Source organism: Falco punctatus (assembly GCF_963210335.1).
Source record: "Falco punctatus genome assembly, chromosome: 11".
Classification (NCBI taxonomy): domain Eukaryota; kingdom Metazoa; phylum Chordata; class Aves; order Falconiformes; family Falconidae; genus Falco; species Falco punctatus.
The window spans coordinates 30374936-30399504 of NC_137591.1; the positions used below are offsets into that span (position 1 = coordinate 30374936).

Below are 24569 nucleotides of genomic sequence, written 5' to 3' on the forward strand. Positions count from 1 at the left end.
CTTCGGGTATTTCTGCAGTGGCATGTTCCTAATTCACAGGCAGCTGGTTATGGGCACTAACATTACTATTCTGGTTTTCCAAAGTTTAAGTTTAAATTACAGGGGGTTTAGACAATCCTTTCCCTCTTCCCAAACCTGATTAATATGGGGATGAAGAAAGGGGCCTAGGCATCAAGGGCCGTATCACGTACATATAAGGAGGACAGACACAGAGGTCTTGTATCTCTGTAGCTAACACAGGTCCTCCAGCTCTCATGGGGAACAGGGAATGGCTGTTAGACATGCTTGGAGGAGCAGGAATCTTCCTGATCCCAATTTCCTTGAGAGGAGACAAGATGAGGGGTTGAGAACGCCTCGTGACAGAGAGCTGTGCCTCCTTCCCCCTCCACATGTGGTCACATAACACAAAGACAAATGCCTGCCCCTGTTAAATCCATGTCCTGCTTCCCTGCGCTCTGATCTCTTTCCCAGCGTTCATTCCCCATCTTCGCCCTTTCTCTGCCACCACACAGTCCTGGCCCTTGTCCCTCTACACTCTGACATTCATTCTTCCTTTCCGATAGCCACCTGAATGCAAAGTTCACGTTTTGATTTTACATACTCAGAAAATTCAGTACGGCCTCAAGATGCCAAGCACGAAGTAATGGAAAATGTTTTGGCACAGGCAGACTGTGCTATCCTCTTTTTTAAAAACAGTCCCCAAATTAGCTTAGCTTCCTGGATTTGTTCACGGAATATCACTCTCCCATTTGTGATACTTTCTTTCAGTTATTTCTGAAGCGTTTTTGAGGACTGCCAAGACTGCTTAGAATATGCTGTTATTCAAATACAGCAGATGGCACTGGTGTTAAGTAAGCATTATGGAAATTTACTGTATTCCTAGAAAAATCAGCCAAGTGAACATCAACTAGTAAGTGGCTAAAATATTTCAGTAGCAATTGGGAAAGTAACTCAGAGCCATACTGTGACATCGCATTAGATGCTTCTTCCCTCTAAGGTGCAAGCTAGGTCATTCAAACAGGTCCCTCATCTTCGGTGACTGTCACCGGTACCTTAGAACATTTTCTGAAACAGAAGCAACATTTCAGGACCACAACATCTATTAACATCACCAAAAAGGTACCTCCTGTTCACATAAGTTATCTTGAACTGCAGATTGTTGTGAGACTCTTTTTTCTTTGCTCATGGTGAGCATTTATTGCAGCTTTGTTATTTTGGGGATCAACAAGCTGCAGCTATGAATGGAAGACACATAAATTATGGATGCTCACAGGAGCAGCTGGACAACATAGCGTAAAGGGTTATGCTTATGCTAAACCTCGTGGCTCTCCAAGAACCTCTCAGATGTACTCTATTAAAATACTGTTCTCCTCAGTCCAGGCTTGAATTATTATAAACTCTGTGTAGCTTTAGAATTAAATAGAACGTTTTGTGTTCCCCTGTCTGTGTGGCAATACAGAACATGGTATTACATAATTTCTATTGTTAATTGAAATTTTATATCCAAACACCTAGTACTTATGACCTTCACTTTGAAAGAAACTTAAAATTCTTTATCATTATAATCTCAATGTTATAAGCATACACTCAACAAAGGCTTTAAAAGTTCCTCATGCATCAGACACAATAAAATACTACGTCCTTTTTCCTTTCTTTTTACTTTAATTTCTGCTGAAATTAAAACTGGAAAAACCCCACAGTGGAATACAGCTGTAGTCATCAATAAATTATGCTGAAATTACTTTTAGCTTGGATTTAAATAACTCATCTAAATACATAAAAGCAAAACATCCACATCCACAGCCAGGAAACCTGAGCTAACTCCATTGCAGACCTCAAGTTTTTGCAACCTAAAAGATTATAATGGCTGACATGTCAACAGATGCTTGAATGTAGCAAACAAGCATTACCACTGGACATGGATGTTCAAATTCTAGTCTTCCATCTGGAGTCTGAGAGACAACCTATTCTCTTTCTTCTTAAATTAATTAAAAGCTAGTTACAGCAGTCTCAGAAAGAAATCCTTTCCAGTGTCTTTACATGAAACAGCAGTGGAGGAGACTTAGCTCCCTCGCAGGCATAATGGAAAGAGCAATGGACAGGAGGAAAGGCAGTCCAAATGCCAAAGTCTAATCTCCTGTCCTTGTAAGAAGGAAAAAAACCCACACACACCCACGCACACACACCCACCCACTCCCTTTTCCACTGACTTTACTTCTGCAAAGAGTACTGAAATAATGCAAGCAGCTTTAGCACAGACCTATACCTACTCAGAATTTAAGCCTAGCTTTTAATATGCTCTTACTAAAAGAGATCTTGTTTCTAGCAAGCCCAGTTTGCTGTTTTATAAGTTCTATTAAAACATTCATAACTGGAAGGGTTAATAAACATAGACAATATGTCAACAATAGGTAATTCCAAAAAGTTCAATTTTTCTTCCCCTATAGATCTACAGAAGATAAGTAACTGTACACAATCTTTTATTTAATTCACATTTCACCTGAGTGCAGATTTAAAGAGGAAGTGGGCTTGTTCCTGACTCAATTCCTGAGGAAGTTTAACAAATTAAAATGTTAATCTGTTCTTTCTCAACTCTGTGGAAGGCATCACAGAAGTATCTGACAGTGATAGATAAAAAATAGCAGGCTATTATGGTATCTACTACTCAGTTAGTACTAACATACAGAGATGACTGGTCTTAGCATCTGAGGGATACCATACGGTGTAGTGTTTCCTGGCACATCCATTCTTCAGCAAGACGCACATAAGACAGACATCAAATCTTCAGCGCCAATAGTTATAATTCCTCTAAGATTTTCATTATTTCATTATGAAGCAGTGCTCCTAGGAACCACAACTACTCAACACGGTGCCACATTTTTACTATCAATAGGTGCGCATTTACTAGCGCCAAGTCATTCACATAGTAAAAGATTTTTAAAAACACCCATTGGCCTTCTTTATCACAGTTTCTCAAAACTTCTTATAACAGTTATTTCATACAAAGTTTGGAAAGCTCTAGTTGACAAACAAACACTAAGGAATGATGCTATCTACCTTTCAATTCGCACTTCTTCCACTGTGCTGCTATGTGGTCCTGTGAAAGGTAGTTTCACTTCTTTGTTATTACTTATATTACGACACATTAAATTATTTCCTATTCAAAACTGATAATCAGTTGCATCCCCTTCTATTCAGTCTTGATCACAGAGCAGCAGCTTAGTAGTCAAAGTATTAATTTTTGTAACAAGACTATGTAATTACTGACACTAAAATACAAAAATATCTGTACCAGCCCAGAAAAGGCAGCATGTAGTAGGGTTTTTTTAATATACTTCTTAAAAGGAGAAAACCATAATCCTTAAGTATTTTATATCGACAAGAACCGCACATAAAAATAGTCAAATCGACTTAAAACAGAGGTGACCAGTAGCAACTTGAAATTGTAGGTTAATAATGGAATTGACAGTTTGAACTCGGACCCTCCTTTAGTTTTGGCAGTACTGTATATATCACAACCAGTTACAGTATTTTCTTTTTTAAATAGGAAAAAATAATGAAAATTTTAAAAATGCTTAAAACTTGTCTGTCAACTCGTTTGGTTTTTTTTTTCCTCTTCTAAATGCCTAATTAAGGTAACTTATCTAGTGCTTTTAAAACACATTTTCATTTTAAAGTGAACATTTAAAGATGCAAAATGAAGTTAAATGTCAACTCTCTGATAATCTATAGTACAACCCAGGTGCAGTTACTGCACATGGGACAGCTCTAAGCAACATGCACTTTATCGAGACGAGTCGCTACTTCTGAGCATGACTTGAAATAATTTAAGATGGAACAAAAAGAGACAGCAAAGCAAAGCAGAGCAAGCTCAGAGTGGTCAGTAACATAATGTCATATTGATAAATAAGATTGGCATGTCCAAAACCAACTCTGACTTTCATCAACAAAGTTGTTCTTCAATGCAAACAGAAATCGTGAAAGGGGAAGAGACAAAGGAAACTTGAAACAGGCACCTGAAAGGAACATTGTGGAAAGATTTTCAGTTGATACCGACTTGTTAAAATATACCTATGTAGACAAAAACATGCACTTAGCTGTAATCACATGAAAAGTTTCAACTAGATCAATATGTTTGTGTTTTTATAATGGGTAGTCAAGCCTTATAGTATGTACCATGGTATGGAGTACCTGCCTGCAAGCCCAAGATCTTCCTCAAATTTCTGTTGTAGGAAAGACAAAGAACTCCAAAATATTTTATGTTTAGATGAGGATGGATGATGGATTCTGTCCCAAAGTCACTGAGACAATATTCTATGGCCACTGGAAATGTAGATAATTTGGCAGTTGAGTCACATTCTCAACAGCCTGGAGGCAACTTAAAGAAACAAAACACCAAAAGGTCTTAGGAAGACAACAAGATAAACGAACTCAGAATCACACAGAAGCCATGGCAAGTCCCAAATCCATATGAATTTAAAGAAAACTGTTCTTTCTATCAAGTCATATTTAACATGAGAACGATGAAAAGACCTGGAGTGTAATGTCACTTGCTTCGATGGAATTTTAAAAATTTCTCCATAAAATTTAATTCCCTTCATAAATTTAGCTACTTTTTCCCAGGATATGCTCCTGCCCAGGAGGTCCACAGCCCGGCTTGTGCTGCTGTCCCACTGTGCGTGCAAGAGAAGGACATGACCTTCCCTGGTTAGTGGCGAAACTGCAGGATCTCCCACAGGTATTTTTCCTCTCTGGATTGAGAGTTAAAGAGTATCTGTAAAGACCAATTTCATTCTTCCAGCCGCAGTCAAAACCTAAAAAACCGAAGCACATACAAAACCTCTTGGTTGACACGAAGTGTTCATCCATAATTCAAATATTTCCATGGACTCCAGAGAAGCTCCCTTGGAATGACTAGTTGGCAGCACCCATTCAGCAATGGTTTTATCTGTTTTTCTTCCCCTAGTATTTTTCTTTCATAAAGGAGTTACATAGGATGTAAACATTTTGTCAACAACAGACAGGACAGGGATGTGGAGAAAACACAGTCAGGAAGGAAGTTGAAGGCTATTTAAAATTCATCTGTATCTATGACAAATTAATGAGAAGGCTGGAAGCTTGTTTTTAAAAACATATGACACTTCAAAGGCTTCTTGATTTTTTGAGGATTTTTTTGCAGGATTTTTTTTTTGTTCCACTGTTAGCAGCTGCAACTGTTTTTTCTCCTTCCAGTTGCTGGAATTACAGGCATGCTGTTTGTTCAGAGATAAAGTAAGGAACAATTTAATGCAGACAAATTTATTTATTTAGTTTTGACGGCTTCATTCCTCCTTCTGGAGGCTGACCAGACAGACAGGTTCACAGTATGATTTCAGTCCTCCATTAAGGAATAGATTCTTTCTTACTCTATAGCCATAAGCCTTCAGATTTTACTTCTATGATGAGGGCCAACTACATTTTTATTTTAATATGATTTTAATCTACACTCCTCCCACAAAATCTCAGAAGCGCCTGTTACTTCAGCCTAGTTGACTCATGAATCTTAGGAACAGCTTCCTGATAGTCTATACCATTGCCTCACACTGCCCCACTGTTTCTCAAGATGTCTACAAGTATCTTCTCACTTGCAATCCATTTTCTAACCATTTCTGGTTTATTTTTAGCTGTTGTAAAAGAGGCTCCGTTAACTTTATGTGATTACCCTCCGCAAATGCTAACAAGTTTCCCTTGCTCTAGCCAACTCTAGTGTTGCACTCTCCCACTTTCTCCTTGGATTCTTTCACCTTTGTGCCCAGAGTAATCCCTTCAGGCATGCCGAGATAAACACTGCCAGATGTGAGATGAATGCAAATGTTTTAAGAGTTGTTTCTTTTTTCATTCTAAATATTAAATCTATATTAACCATGACTAAAAGACTTCTTCAGCATATTTTATCATCCAGCTTAATATAACAAAAAGTGCAGGAGCTTCAGACAGGATGTAACTACAGTGCTATCACAATAATCACCACTATGAAAAGATGTTCTGTACTTTTTGACAAGCGACCTCTTAAAATGGTCATTTCTGAGTGCAGCTCCACATCAAGGTCAGAATGAAGTAATAAACTGAACTGACAAAGAATGATCAAATGCACACCAGCAGCTCATTCTGAAAATTAACTCGCTAACAGTTGAAAAGTGATCAAGGGATTGCATTCACCTACTGCATGACCAAAGAGGAGGACAAAGAGCAGAAAAACTAGCAACCTTTCTACTTCTTCTATTTGCTTACTTAAAATCATCGACATTGTGAAAGAAATAAAGCTCAGTTATTTATATGGAAATGTGAAAACACTTCACCATTACTAACTTTCACACTTACCTGGCTACCTGGTGGTATTAACCTACCTCTTTTTTATAACTGTGCACCAATAAGCAGAAGAAACAATACTCTCAAGGAAAAAAATAGTGAGTTATGAGTGGTAAACCATATTGGTTTAATAATGAATCCTATCAAGGCATGGGCAACGAGCCTGAAAATTCACAAGTAAAATACTTCCCAATAAAAATTAACAGAATGAACTACAGTCAACAGTGTTTTGTACTCATGAAACCCTTTGCATTTAAAATTCTTAATTATTTTATTTATTTATATTTTTTGGTATTTGTGATTGATGTAAATCAGAGGGGAAATCACTAGCATGTTCAAAACCAGGTTTAATTCCATGGATGTCCTGATTTCCCAGTGACAAAAGGAAGCACTAGTATTTTACCAACATAAACATTCCAGCCTTATCACTATTCTGTCTGGTTTTTTAAAGGAAGTGCAGATATATCTGCAATACAGAAACGTACCATTTTGCATCTGCAGTGATGCGTTCCTCAGTTGGAACAGTGGTAAAAAACAAAAGGGAAGAGCTTTATTCAGTTGTGCTGCTTGGCACCTCTCACTGTTTGTTTAATACCACGCCATCAAAGCAACACGCAATATCCTTACTGTCTTTGGGCACTCTGAATCAGACAATTTGGAGAGCTTTCCCTCTAAAAGCCTGCTAGGCTTTTACTACTAGGTATCTTTAAGAAATTAGAATTCCTAACTTCGAATAAATTATTTAACAAATTAAATGAAGAACAGATGTGTGCATCAGATATTCTTAATTAGATCCCTCAGCAATGAATGAGGCAATCCACAATTCTAATTTTAAAATCAAACCAACATTTCACCGAACATCATCTCTTCGATATAACCATGGTTTCTACATAATTTAGTTACACACACTTCAAAATTAAACGGTAAATGACTCCAACAAAACAAAACAAAAAAAGAAGAAACATGCACGGAGAGGAGAAAAGGCTTTCCAATTCAAGGTTTTTTTACCTCACAAAGTAGTAAGTCAATGATGTGGAAGACCATGCAGAGTGGAAACTTGGCAGTAAAAAGAGTGAGGAACCACTGGGACGCATACATATGAGCTTCCAAATTGAGGTCTGAGAAATGGCTATGCAAGTCTGGTAGTTGCTCCTAGAGTAAAGGAAAAAAATAAATGCTTCAGTATTACTCATTAATCCGAGTTCTTCATCTACACTGCCAGTAACTACCAGGTTGCTAAACACTGAAAAACACAACAAAGTGAAATCCTGGCTTCTTTTGAGCAATGGAAACACGTTTCTTCATAAATTTCAGTGCCCATGGTTACAGTTTTTAGTAAAATATCCACTGTGGATCCTATCACAGTACCAAATAATGTACTGAGATTATATTGAGAAGTTACATAAACTTTATTGAAAGGAGGAGCAGTTGTGAAATGTATGTCATGCATAGCGTATAATGTTTAAGTTACTCCTTTGCTGGGTCTTGCTAAAAATGCTCCTGATATAAAAACTAACAGATACTAGAACAAGGAGATCACTTTGCAAAGCCTGGAAGCAATAAAGCACACAACTCCATCAAACCATTCCTCTAACTAGGAGGATATATTTAAGCAACATAAAACAAGCACTGATAGTCCTACTGTACACTGAGGATACATTCATATTCAGTTAACAAAGTAAAAATCTTTGTTAACACATGTAAATACTGAGAACACCATATGCCAACGTATCAAATTAATTAGTATGTAATTCTAATCCATCAAGTGGGAAATATGTACAATTTGACATCTGAAAAAAAGATCATTAAATTAACAGTGGTCTGTTTTGTTTGGCTTTAATATTTCTCAGAGGTATATATGGTTATCTGTGGTAATGGACTTCATCAGCTAGCTTTCCCTATGCTAACAGAAGCACAGGTCAAAGCTTAATGAACTGTTAGTAAATGCTTATTAGTCAGAACAACAATGTGTAAAACTTGCAGCTATTTATTTATGTTAAATTGCTCTGACTGTGAAATAATTCCATCTGATAAAAGAGCAACGTATTGAAGACACAGTAAAATCTACAAAATAACCTATGCTTGATTCATATTTCATAAGCATCAGGATGTCCTGATTTGCCTGACCTCTTAACCATCAACATAATTCATAGAAAGTAGGACACTGATGGTGGCAGTCCAAAAGAAACTCTGGCCTTAACAGAACAGCTATTTTCTCTCTAACCACCATCACAAAACAGGGGGGAGAACAAGCAAACAGAGAGAAAAAAACCCAGATACCTACTCTGCTTGGATACAAAGATTAGCAGCAAGCCTGGTTTGTGAAAGACAAAAGAAATCAGAAACACATCTGGCTCACAAGGTTTGGACCCAGATATTAAACTTCCTTGCTTTAGTTCTACCCCACCCCCAAAAGGAGAGGGGTTTTACTGTCCAGTAGCTTATGGAAGCAAAGCATTAATCTCTTCATGCCAGTATTTCCATTAATCAACGTAGAAGAATTTGTTATTCTGGCCCTACCTGCATTAACTTCTCCAGCTGGAAAAATTTGCAATGGAGATCTTCAAAGTTATTTCTGTAGAGGTCCCTCAAGCCATAGTCATACATTATTTTCACAAATACACAGAATGCCTGCTCCTCTGGCATCTGTTTGGAAAAATACAGAAATATAATATTAAAAACTGAGCTGATGCTGGAAATGCCTTACACAAATACACACACTTAAAAACCTTATGCATGATGAATTCAGAACAAGGGATATATTAAAATTTTTAGCAAAGTACTATGAATGTAGAATTAAGCAATTAAAATCTCAAGGGGCCTACTCTCCTTGATGAGCACCTAGATTTAGCTCAGTAAGACCTTCTTTGGAGAAAATGTGGGATCATATCTTAGGTTCATATACATATACATCCCTACAGCAGCACAACTGTCGTCAGTATTCTTTCTGCCAAATACATATGAGAACAACCAGTACACAACTGTCATCTACAAAACAACATTAAAAAAAAAAAAAGAAAGAAAAGAAAAAACAACAACCAATGACGGTGATTTCTGAGAGAGATCTGGTTAAACAGGAAAAAATTGGGAGAACTAAGGTACAACCAGTTCTTAGTGCAAATAACACTTATCTTCTTTCATGCAAACCCCAGGACATCAAACTCTCTAAAGTCAGGTTTCCCACACAACTAAGGAAATCACAAATTTTGCCATCAGAACCTACTTGTGACCTCAGGAGCGCTGATTCCATCTATAAACATCATGACTTTTCCAGAAGCCCTATCTCCATAATTTCTATTTAATTTTGACCAGAATTTCTCATCCAACAGAGTTTTAGAAGGTGGCACTAAAAGACAAAGTATGTGAGCCACACTGACGTTTCATTTGTTGGCTTGAGCCCATTGAATTTGTGGGAAGCCCTGTGTCATGAAACCTTCACTGACAAGACATCTCCCCCACACCTTCAGGTAACACAAGAACAAGGTAGGCACAAGCAGAGTCACCGCAGACCCCAAATCAGATTTCCAAACACATTAAAAATAATCTTTCTTTTGCAAGCACCAGATTGGAACAAATGAAAACAATTACTGAGTATCAAGAATGACGACTCTTGACCTTTTAGTGTATTGACTCATTCAGCTTCTTGCCAACCCCTCATCAAATATCAGCAATGGATAAAAAGCTCAGTATTTTCTTCAAAGAGAATTTTAGTCTCTTGATATTTACCTCCAGGGTTTCATCTTTTATGTTCAGCCTATGATTATGGCCTGTCTCCATGGGCAGACACTTTCATTTTCATTTTCAGACATCATACATGAAAGTAACTAGTTAGCATAAAGAACTGCCAGATCAGCTGCTAGCTACCTGTCCAGGCTAGATTTGCCCAGGACAAGCTCTTACGAATCTCAAAGCTCTTTAACACAATTTTATCTGGATGGAATGGATCCCCACTGACAGTGGATAAAAGCTGCAGACAAAGTAAAGGGAGAAATAGTTTTATCCTGACCAAAAGGCTTGAATCTGCTGTATAATCAGATGAATGCAAATTTCAGGTTTTTTGGTAAAGTAATAATTATTTCTAATCAAATGACAGATGCTCATGCACAAGCACACCTACCTTGCATGCTCAATCAAACACACGTGCATTGACAATCATTCCTCCCCCAAGACAGGGAGAGGGAGTGGGAACGGGAACAGAGTAAGTACTAAGCCAAAGTCATTTACAGGCAGAGGCCACCAATTCCTCACTCTCAGTAGACAGAGGTTCTCCAATATTACCAACCCCAAGAATTTAAAATCATAAATCAAGTTTTCATTTCTTATTTTATTTAAGCAAAACAGATATTTTTGGCATTTCTGTTCTGATTTTTTGGCATTTAGATATTTGCCCCTAATTATCTTTTCTTTGGAATCAAAAAAAGCCAAAAATTTACAATTTTTTAAAATGAAATTTTAGTTTTTCACATAGCAATGACTTCAAAAATAGACAACAAGGAAAAAAAAGTTAAATACTGTGAGACTTACAGTAAAATGATTAGAGTTGGCAACACTGTTCCCCTGCAATTAGAAGTTACCTGCTCACCTTTGATAGGAATTTCACCAAAGCAGCAAAACCACAAAAATCCAGGATGGAGGTTCAGGCTACCCAACCATCCCTGAAAGATATCTACACTGAAGAGAAAGGATATCCTGTCCCAGAAAAAAAAGGGAAAGGAAGGGGTCTAGAAATCCATGCAAAGATAAAGAGTTAGAGAGGGTCTTACAAGCATTCACAGCATACAGATTGGTTGGAGAATTTGAGAAAAACAAAGAGTCTGAGGGCATCCTGGGAAGCTCCCAACTTACATGAGCTCATTGAGACTGCTTCCCTTTCCCCCTGTCTCTGATTATTTCAGTTTAATATCCTATTATGAAAGCAAATGTTATAAAGGGCATATTAAAATGAGTGTAATTGCCATTTAGAATTCCCAACGTACAGGGCAATTTCTTCTAACTCCAGAAAGACTAGAAACAGAGGTGATTCTCTATAGTAATGACAGCACACAACTAACTGAGAGGAGCTGAAGTATTAGTCAAATGTTAAGAATGCGACACCCACTCATTTCTAAACAACTCTGGTATTGAAAATGGCTTATTCTTCCAATGGAACTTAAAAATCCTTCTTTGGGTAAAAAGTTAATTGCAAAATAACTGTTAGATAAGCTAATTTGCACGGTATGTGGGATTGCAATAATGTGACTAACTCAGGTTTATCCTTAAAAGAATCTAAAGCTTCTCTGCAACACTGTCACTGTAGAATATGCTCCTTAAGTCTTCATGGAGTCACAGATCTCACCAGGAATTAACACTTAAATTAATCTGAATTTGAATTCTTGATGCCTTAGGAAGCATACGTGTAACATCTATACCACCAACAGCTGACTCAAAACCACAATCCAAAGTGTATTTCAATAATTTATTAATTAAAGCCTGACAGAAAGAGCAGGCAAGACCCTGACTAAGGGTTGTTGGGGTTTTGGGTGGTTTATTCAGATATTCTTTATGATACCCACACTACATGCATCTGCTGCTTTTCCACTGACACATCAAAAGTTAAAGCATCTTGAAAGTTTAAAAATTATGTATTTACCTATCTATCTCTATATATACATGGATGTGTATATATAGGAAGCAACAGATCAAAGTTTGTAGGTTTTGGTTACAGGCAAAAATATCAAGGTTAAAATTCAGCTTTCACACAAAAGACATTATAAAATGTCCTTAGGAGAAAAAGGCTGACTGAAAATTAATGAGACTGCCTGCTCTTTTTCGCTGCTCCAAGAATATCTCCCAAAGTTAAACTCCCCATAAACCCAAAGGGAGTTCACCTACCTGACAACTACATTAAAAGAAAACATTAATATGTAACAAATTAATTTCAGGTTTTGACACAGAAGTACCTGACAATTTAATGGATTTCTCCTATATAAAGGAAATGGACATTCGTAAAGATAGAACCCATTAGTCACTATTTGCCAAAAAGCAACAAGAGGAAAATGAATACAGGCAAATAAACAACACTAAATATCTGTCAAATAGCATGTTACAGTACTACTGATTTTAAAGCTGCTTTGGTTTCAAATATCAAAGCTTTCATTTTGCAATTAACTCACATGAAGTAGAAGCACAGCTGCAAGGAAAGACTGTCCCTGGCAATAGCCAATGTCTTCATCATAGACAGAGTATGCCTAGAAAAAAGAAAAGTCAACATATATTTAAAATGCACACAGGCATTATCAAAATGTGCTATAATCAATGAGCTATTCAGAATTCATAATGCAACACGGGCTGAAATAATAAAGGGAGTGAAACTGTAACTGTGCTTGCGTAGGCTTTCAGGGCACTTAAGTAAACATCTACATATCACTCTCAATCTTCCATAGATCCCATATCGGTGTATTTTTGTCTTTATTTTCTGAACAGCATGAAAAGAGTTGGGTGCAATTTCCTTTCACCTAAATCAAGGATAATTCTGCTGAGGTCTGGAATGATATAACTTTAAGGATAAAACAAATATGATGTAAAAACCAGGTTAGCTTGTGCTGTGGGGAATGCTTGTTTGGTTTTGGAAACACAAGTTCCGACATCACAGAAGTATAGAACCTGAGGCTGGCTGTTAGAAAACCACTGAGAACTGCTCTAGCCTGAAAATTTCATCAGAAACAGTTTTTTCATCTCCTTGTTATGCTGAAGAACAAACAAGACTCATTTTCCTATTGTATGACTGACATAGTACTTTTTTCTTACTCTTAAAAAAACAACACTAAAATAACTAACCTTTCCTTCCCCCCTTTTCCGAGACAAGAAGACAGATACTGTTTTTAAAGAGATGTCAGAGGATGTTAAGAATTTCAGAAAACTTGTGAAAGTATAAGCAGCAGCAGGATTGACATCGGGGAGAGAGACATCCTGAGAGAACAAGCAAGGTACTAAGGTTACAGCCAGGGAAAGCAAAAGCACAAGGTCAGAGCTACGGGGAGGAACAAGCCACAAAAATCAGAACATGGGCTTTGCCCCCACGACCGTTTACAGATGAGAATGTTTCAAACTGGAACACTGTGCTTATCTCTTTTTTAAAGTCTTGAATGAACTCAAGATTGCAAATTCACTGAACAGGAGCACAGAGAGCCTGAACAAACGATGGCAGGTGATGCGCTGGTGGGTCTATCATACAATATTTTAGCTGCCTCTTCAAAATGTAAGAAGAATTGTGTCTCAAAAAGAGATGCAACCCCTTTCCAGCCAAATCTATTAACATAATTGCAGATAATTTCTGCCAGAAATGTTGAAATGGAGGCCAAAACATTTAAATTTAAACCATCTTTCCTTTTTCTTTCTGATGGGCAAAAACTAAGAAGTATTTATAAGGAATTCTGTCATGATTCCAGAAAAGAAGATCTCTGTAAAGAATACAACCTCAGTATTTCTTTAAAGTTCACTGTTTATAAACAATTAATCCATACATTTCCAATTATGTCTGTAGCTTGTGAAAAACTGAACTGTGACTTACAGCTTTTTGCCACTTGTCTATATTGCTTACCATTTTTTAAAGTACGTTAGATGGGATTAGTTAAAATCTGAGTGAAAATAATGCAAATCCACTGCTCAGTTTCAATGGTGAAGCAAATACAAGACTAGCCACAAAAAATATTGAAAAATATTTAATGAACCATCACAATCTGCTTACTAGTTTAAACCAGCTCTAGCCACAAAAGTAAAATATAAAAAGTAACTCCTTAAGTCTACAATAGCAAATACAAAACCTGACTTGGAAAAAAAGGATGCTCACTCAGAAAAAGTTCATTTTAAATTACTCTTTAGCTACTAAGCTCTGAAATAACAGAAATTACTTTCAAAACTTAAATTAATATTGCATAGGACTAATTAGAACCATCCACTGGTTAATCATCATCATAATGAATCTTTATCTACTTATTCCAAAATCTATCAGTTCATTGATGTCAAATATTTTATTTCTGTAGCATTCCTAAAAGATGTGTTATTTCTGCCTTTGAAACGCTAGCCCTGTGTAGAAACAGATGTGTAAAATTTTAAATAATGCATCTGGAGTTATGATTTCTTTGTACTATATGACATTTTTTACTTTACTTAAAAAATCCAGGCTGAAAAATTAATAGCAAATTATCAGCATGTGTGGGTTCTCTGTTGTGAGAAGCACTATCAGCACAATAGATAATAATTTGCTGAAAACAGCAATAAATTAATCCAAACAAATTTTAAAATAACTACTGAGAAACCAACACACTGGAACAAACAAACCGTCTCCAAAATGGACATAGGTTAAAAAGTACAGAAATTTATCAGAAATAAAAAGATACTCCTTTTGAGACTGTGAAAGCAAGCTGAAATGATGGCAAAAGAGGAAAAATGGGGAGGGTGCAAAAAAATCCTCACTCTGCATGTTCAGTATAAAAATATGAATGAAGACCAATAAATTTTCTCATAAGCAACTTCCTAAACACATTAAAACTAGTAATACATCCCTTTCAAACACATCCAGAGCAGGAAGGCAAAGCCTCTGCTTGGAAAATATATGATCAAGGTAGAAAAGCTGTATTTAAACTAGAGCAGAAAATCCACAGGAACTTTCCCTGTGTCTGTTTTATTACAGAAGAATCACAGAGATTGTCATCCAGCCATTTCCAACAGGGGATGTGTTGAAGGATCTGTTTCCAACTGAGTATCAGAAGAGATGATAAGTTGAAAGGAATAAAAATACTAAAAATGTATTAAGAACAGACAATATTCACCCAAAAAGCAGGGGGGGGAGTGAACTGGTAAACCATTAATTGGCTGATTAAATCAGAAGAACAGATGAAAAATTTGAAGCATTTGTAAAAAGAGCTGATCTACAGAACTACAAATCAGTAAGTACTGGATAATATAGTTTTAAAAAATATTTCAAATTAATTAGTGGACACAGGTATACGTAGTATATATAAAATAAACACATCTGAAGGACAGTAAAAGAACAGTAAAAAGTAAAAGAACATCATCATTAACAAACCTTCGAAGCAACCAACAACCATGGAAAAAAATATTAACTACTTGATCTGCTTGCTTTTTGAAATTAGTTTCCACCAGGTCCTTCCCCAAAACCCCAAAATCTGATCTTCAAAAGCAGCTGTTATCAGATACTTGGCTACTAACTGCAGTGCTACACGGGAATTAGATAAAACTGAGAAAGATTCTGCTGTTAAGTCAAAGCATCGTAATACTGACAACAAAAGATTTATTTTTTAATGAAGTCTCTAAAATCTAAATGATTTCATTGTATTTGCCCAAAGCAAAAGAGGTTTTTGGAGCTTTATGCACATTACATTTCCAATTATACTTTTTCAGTTTTAAGTAACCTATGGGACTTGATACTGCTGAAATATGACGTCAGAAATAAGGATGCTACCTACAGCCACCACCATAATATCGTATTATTAACAAAAGATCTAAGATTAATTATTTAAGATTTATCCTTTAAAGGGACTGAGGAGCATTAACTTTGTCTTTCCACATGAAATACAAAACCAAAGCAAAATCCCAAATCCCCTATTTCCATTGCAGTCATTGTAACTTTGTAATTTCAAGCAAACAGGATTTTTCCCATGACAACCTGTGACGATGCTGTGGTCTTTTAAGTTATTATTTTCTTAATCTCTTGGGGAACTTCCAATCACAATTCACTAGTTAACTGAGATTTTAAATATTCTCTGTCTCATAAATGGGACTTAATGAAGATTCTGATTTGAAGACTACTTTCACTCATTTTAACTAAATTAAGATCTTACAGAATTAAAATGTCTTTTTAATACTTATCTGTCTTCTGAAGAGACCTACTACACAGTTGTTAGTACAACATCGTTAGAGAAAGTGAATACTTTGGAAGCAACGGTCTCCTCAGTGACAGAGAACCACATGCATGTTGGGAAAGTGAATGAAGAATCCAGAGACGGACAGAAATTCTTTGCTAAAATAATTAATGGAGGAAAATTTCCCAAGATCAGAATCTTCTGTAGACAGAAAAATTCCAAGTAAGTAGCATTTAAAAGACGAATGGAAAGACTGCTGACTTGAATTTAAAACCCCAGATTTGGGATTTCTGCAACTAATGTGTATAAGTTCCAGCAGTTTTTAAAACTGAAGAGTAGAGAGCATATCTCAATTCCAGAATGAAATGTTTTTCATCATTTTGCATCCTCATAAGCATGAAAACTATCGCTTAACAGTTGCTGAAGGTTCAAATGTACTTAAAACAACGAAATGCAAACCACTAACTAGCAAACACCAGCTTACAATCACATTGCCAATTTGCTTTTTCCATAGTAACTCAATGACATTAGAAACTAAACGTTGCAATTATATAAGAAACTCAAGAGAGCTCATGAAAAATATTTCTGTAGTGTCTGCCTCGTACAAAGGTTTTATTTCCAGAGCTTTCACTTCCCCCGCCCTTCTTCGCGGTAATGCAGAGGGAAAGGTATGAGCAGAGGCTGCACAGATCCCCATCTCTTATCTGCAATAACAGTATCTCTCTTGTCAGTAATAACGTTTCCTGGCACAGGAAACACTCACTCCTCTGAAAAAGTGACAGGCACGCTGGCACAATGCTCATTAACAGCCATACAAGATATCCAGCATCTGTGTCTCAGGAAAAAGGAAAATGTAACAGGAATTGAATGCAAGTTTTTTGGGAGAGAATGACAAGCCTCGTTTGCTCTAATTACTTCACCTTTGTGTCAATACCAGATGATAGAAACGATCTAAGGAATCTACTCGATGTTTGATGCAGACATAGCTCTGTGCTGAAGTCTGTTTTAGTACAGTTAAAAGACCTACATGGTATCTGAAAACCAGACTGTGTCAAGAAAACATCCATACTTTGATGCAGACTTCTCAAGCAACAAGGTATTTTACAATATGTTTGATTGCTGAATAATTTTAGTGATAGTATAATTTAAAACTCCATAACTAAATTTATTGTAAGGCTAACAGTCTGAAAGTAATAATATTCCTATGACTGCAGCATTTAGGATGTATCACATTATACAAAGACTTTCAGTGTTAACTGAAAACTGTATTTTTAGAAATTAGTTACTCATTTATTGAGTATCAGGGAGAGGCACGTGTATGTTATACAATATGCCTCCTCCAGAGCTATAAGAGCTGAGAGAATGAATAAGTCTTCACATTTATTCAGGCAGATCTCCGAACATGCTAAAGCCTTTACTCTCCTTCCAGCATCCAAGATTCACAGTCCTGACCTTTTCACTAGTACAGTCTCAGCAGAAACCTCATATGCAACACCAGTACTGCTGCTCCCGTGCGGAGCACAGATGCATGGAGAAGAAACCTTATTAATATGTAAATGGGAGAAGACAAGATAACATAAAATATCCTTTGCATGAAACAAGACAACAATATTTACGAAAATTGCTCTTCAACCCAGGAGCAAAGAAAATAAGTAACTAAAAATAGATGAAAAAAATTTCTTAACTGATCCTGTTTACGCTACTACGTTTATTCTAAAATTAGCAAATTTTAGGAATTTATTTACTCCTATAGGAAAGAAAGAGATCAGTTCTCTGACAAATAATTAAACCAAAGTGGACAAATACTGAAATTCTCCATTTGTAAATCTGAGGAAATACTAAGGATTGAAAAATGTGGAAGAATCTGTGCATGCTGAGAAGAGGTGATCATCTCAAAAAAGGTGCTACAACGAAACTGAAATGAAAATGTAAAAAAAGGATGAAAGTTAGACAATCAGCTTACAGGACAGTACTAAGCAGCAGCTCTGCCACGCTGAAGGATGAGCCAAAGAGTAATCCATCATTCGCAGCTTATCACGGTATAGAGGCTACTGGTCACAGAAGAGCAATTCCAAGACATTTTCACATTTCAATTATACAGAAAAGAAAGCCCAAACCTGCCTATTGCAGCCCGTTCGGTATTAGCTTTGCTAGAAAAACAGTTTATTATTCTCTCTACTAATGTGCGTACCAACAAACAGACAGACATTGGAACGACAAGTAAACCAGCGTGTTTCATTTTACAGTAACCCAACTATCCTGCATCTATCCTGCACCTAAAACCTTCAGGCAAGAGTGACTGGGCTTAGGAAAAACACTACATTTGATCAACCAAGGAGGTAAGTATTTAGTAACAAAATATAAATATATATATATTTATATATATAAATATAAAAAATAATGATAAAAATTAGTCATATACATCCATAATGCTTTTGTTTACTGGAAAACACTAACACCAGCTTTGAGTCTCTGAAAAGTGATTCAACCGTTTTTAGAAAAACAGGGAGGCCTTGTGCCTATTTTTCCAGTTTGCCCAGTAAGAACATTCACCCAGCTAACCTGATGGATTTCCCTGCAACATACACCCTTTCTCCTATTAAAGTCACAGGGGCTGGTCGTTGAATAGGAGTTACCTTAGTCAGAAAATTAGAGAAAACGCATCTCACGCTAAATTCTGCACTACATACACTCCGAACAGTTGAGAGGACTAATTCTGCCAAGTGCTTTGATTCCCTGGAGCATCGAGCTGTTAACTACATATGCACGCATGGAAGTAGGCTGTGAGTACTATTCTGTTATGCATTGTAAGGCAGAGAATGAGCTCGTTAAACAGAGCTGGAATTCGCATAGTATTTAAACAGAAAGTACGCAAGCAACAGAAGTATTTTCCCTAAAGATGTTTGCCCTGTGCAATCTAGTTTATGAGATGTCCTCAAGTGAAATCTCCAATCTAGAATCTGGAACTCTTTTCATTCCTTATCACCATTGTCAGCCTTAAACTTTATTTTTAGATACTTTGTCACATAAATGTTCTGCAACTGAAAAAGTTTCCATCTTTCCTGATTTCCTACTGTTCTGAAGAAGAGATTAAGAGACGGAACTAAAACTGACAGACCTGTTAACATGAGGCAGTGAGCTTTTAATGGTTTTCCTTTTTATCTGACAGCTCAGATCATCTCTCATTTCAGTGGGGAACGAAGAAAATGCTCTTCAGCTTTTTTACCCTCCCACTTGAGGACAGAACTCTTCTAGCCTTATTCAATAATCCTATTCTTCAAATATCTTGCTTTCATATTAGAAGAAGGGCATGAGTGCACAGCACCTCAGTTCAAAGTTATTCTAGTAATATAAAGCAGCCACAAAATTACTTTCAACACAGATGATTATTTTTTTCCAGTGGAATGACAAAATTATAAGCAAATCATTTAGGTTTTAACAATGTTTCTCTAAAACTCACTACATCAATCATAAACTCAAGGTCTAGGCAGACCCAGCCACAGACAGGTCATCTGAAGAAGGGAACCCATGACCATTTAAGAAAACTCTGCAAGGATGAAGGAAAAGTTGCTGCCTACAAATCTATGTAGCAGTTGCATCTGATCTCAGTACTGGCAAGTAGGTAGAAACTGTCAAGAATAAAATCAGTAAACTTATGAATAATTCAATGTTGGAGATTAGATATGGCTGTTCTACCAGGAAGGGATGCTTCCCAAAGCCTTCTTTGAACCAGTAAGCATATAAGAGAATGAGGCAGTCAATAGAGTCTACTAAGATTTTTAGCAAACCTTCAACAAGATCCCTTCCTGAAGGCTTTTGAGGGAACTAAGCTGCCATAGAAGGTCCTTTTCTATACTCATATAATTGATTAAAGGATAGAAAAAGCAAAAGGTCGGAATAAACAGTTCCCGCCTACAGAGTGAAGGTGAGGTCACTCCCAAAACCTTACACAAAGCCGTGCTAGGGCTGATGCTGGTGAAAATATTCACAAATTGTACAGACTACATAAAAAATAGCACAGTAACAAAGACTGCTGATGCTGTTTGGAGCAGTAAATTAAAAGCTGACTGCAAAGATGTTATGCAGAACATGTTCGTATCAAGAGAAAGCAGCAAAGTGGCAGAGATCATTCAACTGCAGATAAATACAAAATGCTTCCATGGGAAAAGCAGTCCTTAACCTGACGTACACACTGACAGGCCTCTGATCTAGATCACAGCATCACAGAGTGGTTTGGGTTGGAAGGGACCTTCAAGATCCCCTAGTTCCACCCCCGGCCATGGGCAGGGACACCTCCCACCAGACCCAGTTGCTCCAAGCCCCGTCCAACCTGGCCTTGAGCACTGCCAGGGATGGGGCACCCACAGCTGCTCTAGGCAACCTCTGCCAGTGTCCCACCACCCTCACAGTAAAGAATTTCTTCCTGATACCTAATCTAAATCTACCCTTTTTCAGTTTAAAACCATTCCCCTTGGCCTACTGCTACAGGCCTGTGTAAAAAGCCCCTCCCCAGCTTTCCTGTCGGCCCCATCAGGCACTGGGGCTGCTAGAAGGTCTCCCCAGAGCCTTCTCTTCCCCAGGCTGAGCAACCCCAACTCTCTTCCAGTCTGACTTCATAGAGAGGTCCTGCAACCCTGTGATTGTCTTCATGACCCTCCTCTGGATGCAGTCTGACAGATCCATGTTCTTCCTATGTTGGGGGCCCCAGAGCTGGACACAGTACTGCAGGTGGGGTCTCACAAGAGCAGAATAGATGAGGAAAATCACGTCCCTCGACCTGCTGGCCACGCTGCTTTTGACACGGTTGGCTTTCTGGGCTGCAAGCACACATTGTTGGGCCATGTTGAGCCTTTCGTCCACCAGCACCCCCAAGCCCTTTCCCCTCAGCGCTGCTCTCAATCCATTCCCTACCCAGCCTGTACTTGTGCTTGGAATTGCCCTGACCCAGGTGCAGGACCTTGCACCTGGCCTTGTTGAACTTCATGAGGTTTGCACAGGCCCACCTCTCAAGCCTATCAAGGTCCCTCTGGATGGCATCCCTTCCCTCCAGTGTGTTGACCTCACCACACAGCTTGGTACTGTCAGCAAACCTGCTGAGGGGACACTCAACCCCACTGTCCATGTCACCAACAAAGATGTTAAACAGTGCTGGTCCCAACACCAATCCCTGAGGTTACTGTTTTCCACTTCAACAACAAGTCATTGACCACAACTCTTTAAGTGTGACCATCCACCCAATTCCTTATCCACCAAGTGGTCCATCCATCAAATCCGTGTCTCTCCAGTTTAGAGACAAGGATGTTGTGCAGGACAGTGTCAAATGCTCTGCACAAGTCCAGGTAGATGATGTCAGTTGCTCTTCCCTCATCAGTCCATGCTGTAACCCCATCACAGAAGGCCACCAAATCTGTCAGGCACAATCTGCCCTTAGTGAAGCCATGTTGGCTGTCACCAATCCCCTCCTTATTTTCCACGTGCCTTAGCATAGTTTCCAGGAGGATCTGCTCCATGATCTTGCCAGGCACAGAGGTGAGACTGACTGGCCTGTAGTTCCTCAGGTCTTCCTTTATTCCCTTTTTAAAAATGGGAGTTGTGTTTCCCATTTTCCAGTCAGTGGGAACTTCACAGGACTGCCATGACTTCTCAAATATGATGGATACCATCCGTTCTCTTAGGACCAATGCATGCATCAATAAGTCCCATGGACTTGTGCACCTTCAGGTTCCTTAGATGGTCTTGAACCTGATCTTCCCCTACAGTGGGCAGTTCCTCGTTCTCCCAGTCCCTGCCTTTGTTTTCTGTGACTTGGGTGGTGTGTCTGGAGCGCTTGCTGGTGAAGACTGAGGCAAAAAATCACTGAGTACCTCAGCCTTCTCCATATCCCCAGTAACCAGGTCTCCCATTTCCTTTCTGAGCGGGCCCACATTTTTTCTAGTCTTTTTTTTTTTTATCACCAACATACCAATAGACCCTTTTCTTGTTGCCCTTGACATCCCTGGCCTGATTTAATTCTATCAGGGCTTTAGCTTTCCTACCCTGATCCCTGGCTGCTCAGACAATTTCTCTGTATTCCTCCCAGACTACCTGCCCTTGCTTCCACCCACTGTAGGCTTCCTTTTTGTGTTTGAGCTTGTCGAGGAGCTCCTTGTTCATCCATGTAGGCCTCCCGGCATTTTTGCCTGACCCCCTCTGTGTTGGGATGCCTTGCTCCAGAACTTCAAGATCCTTCAAGAAAGAGGAACAACATCTGCAGCAGCTTCCTCTGCAGGAGCAGTAGAGGCCCTGAGAGCAGGGAAGGCTCCCAGCTTTGGAAGACAAGTAAAATTCTTCACTTCTAATACAGAAAATCCAGGAAGGTCTGGGATCTCTGCCTCTGTGAAGCTGCCTGCTAGACAGATAATTCCTTTAAGTTGTTTCTAGTTCAGACAGATTCATTACTTTATCTTCTATTTATTAAACAAAATAGACTGAGATACTAATGCATGAAAATGTTTTTCTTTCCAAAGTACGTTCCCAAATCCTCTCATCATCCTCATGGAACTTCTACAGACTCTTTCCAATGATTTAGTTCAGGACACAGTAATCAAAAACAGCTGCAGCAACTGGAAAATACCAAATTACTCAAGTCATTCAGTTCCTACACAAAACTGATCTATCAATATGTCATTTAACACCTCATCATTCACCATTGCCACCTTCTCTGTGACATCAAGATATCTGTATCAGAAATTATTTTTCTATTTTCTTTTAGGTGACTAACTGGAATACATTGAATGAACAAGTGATCTTCATGATGCTTCGTTTGAAATGCATCTATTCAGTGCTGATGTATAGTAACCTGCTAGCTAGCTAGGTTTTAATTCTTTAATGTGTATCTTGTTCATGTTCTAACTTGTCCAGCATTTAAGCATTTTTTTGATGACAGACTACACAACGGAATTTTGATAAAATTACCTTGTTACCGTCACCAATGAAACCTGTATTTTTTATTAGCTTGTCAAGATCTATTTTCAGTAAACTCATAGGCATTCATTATAATACACTTATCACATTTAATTCTTGCTAAGCTGAATGCTATTCCATCATTTTTCACTTAACTGGTATCAAACTGACAAGCCCACAATTACCTGCATTATCCTAGTTAATCTTTTCAAAGACTGGCAGAGGAACTGTTTTCTTGTAGCCCTTTAGAGTCCTCCAAGATTAGCAAGATATAAGTGGTTAAAAGTTTTCTCTGCTCCTTTATTTTTTACTTTTTTTTTTTAAACGGGAATTGCTCATGACAATGAACTTCAATATATGTAACCTAAGCAGCTATATTTAACAGTCATCCAAATTATTGTTTGAATAGGAGTCAGTATCACCATAGAATTTTTCTGGAGAACGGGAATATGTATCATTATATCCCAAAGGCAGGACACTCTTTTCTGCTTGTTATGACAACTCCATCATTTCTGTCTATTAATCAACTGGAGGTGGAAACAGAGTAACAAGGAAAAGGAAGGGAAGTGGAAACGGCTTTGTCTAAGGCAATAATTTATTCTACATGTAGAGAAATATGTAAAATGAAAACTGACTGCCAGAAGCACAATAAAATCTGCAACTGACAGACAGAGAAGAGAACTACCTATCTAGATGCAACATTCTACCTCCGGGATCTCTCCTGAGCAGCAAAGGTCTGTACAAGCTGGACAAATCTGTTCATATAGTACCTCAATTTCCTATGTGCAAATTGGAAAAAAAAATTTGGAGTTTTCTTTGATCAGAGGTGATCTGAGAGCTAAGAGTGAAAAAGTTATGCACACAATACTGCTTGTGGAATGGTCAGCTAATTTGTTTTCTATGTAATTATCTAGAGACATTCTTGCTTAAGCTTATAGCAGAGCTTGCTCTGAGGATTTCTCCTCCTCTGCAAACCCCTCTACCAGCAAAGCAAAAAAAGTTCTTCTACATCATACTTCCACTGAAGCAGACCTCTAATATCAAACTGCCCATTATTAAAGCTAGCTTGAGCCTTGTTCTTCTCAAATGCATTTCAGGAGATGCAAAATGCTAAGTTGTTAAAAGTACTGCATGCTATCCAGTACTGCAGAGAGTACATTCTCCACATGCAAGCTAAATAAAGCTTTAAAATCTTATTGATTAGTGGCACGGATCAGAACAGGGCTAGCAGAGCAAAATACAGTCATAGCAAAATATGGAAGACACTTTAAAATTCAGAGTACTGACTGTACCTTACAGATTTTGTATAGAGATTCCTGACCGTCTCCTTCTGTATCTTTGAAATAATCATGTGCTGGAAACGTACGATGAATATCTCGTGTAATGACACTCTCTTGAGCAGAATCCTGTAAAAAA

The 24569-nt window shown here is 37.9% G+C and overlaps 1 protein-coding gene across 5 annotated transcripts in view; it reads right to left on the reverse strand.

Moving 5' to 3' along the window:
* Positions 1 to 24569, reverse strand: part of RABGAP1L (RAB GTPase activating protein 1 like) — a 254528-nt gene that overhangs the window by 88957 nt on the left and 141002 nt on the right. For all 5 annotated transcript variants that reach the window (XM_080407559.1, XM_080407558.1, XM_080407560.1 and 2 more), the window contains exons 14-17: positions 24446 to 24559; positions 12501 to 12575; positions 8869 to 8994; positions 7357 to 7500 (exon numbers count right to left, since the gene is read on the reverse strand). In XM_080407559.1, coding sequence (XP_080263685.1) covers positions 7357 to 7500; positions 8869 to 8994; positions 12501 to 12575; positions 24446 to 24559 — 459 coding nt within the window. The remainder of the gene's footprint in view (positions 1 to 7356; positions 7501 to 8868; positions 8995 to 12500; positions 12576 to 24445; positions 24560 to 24569) is intronic.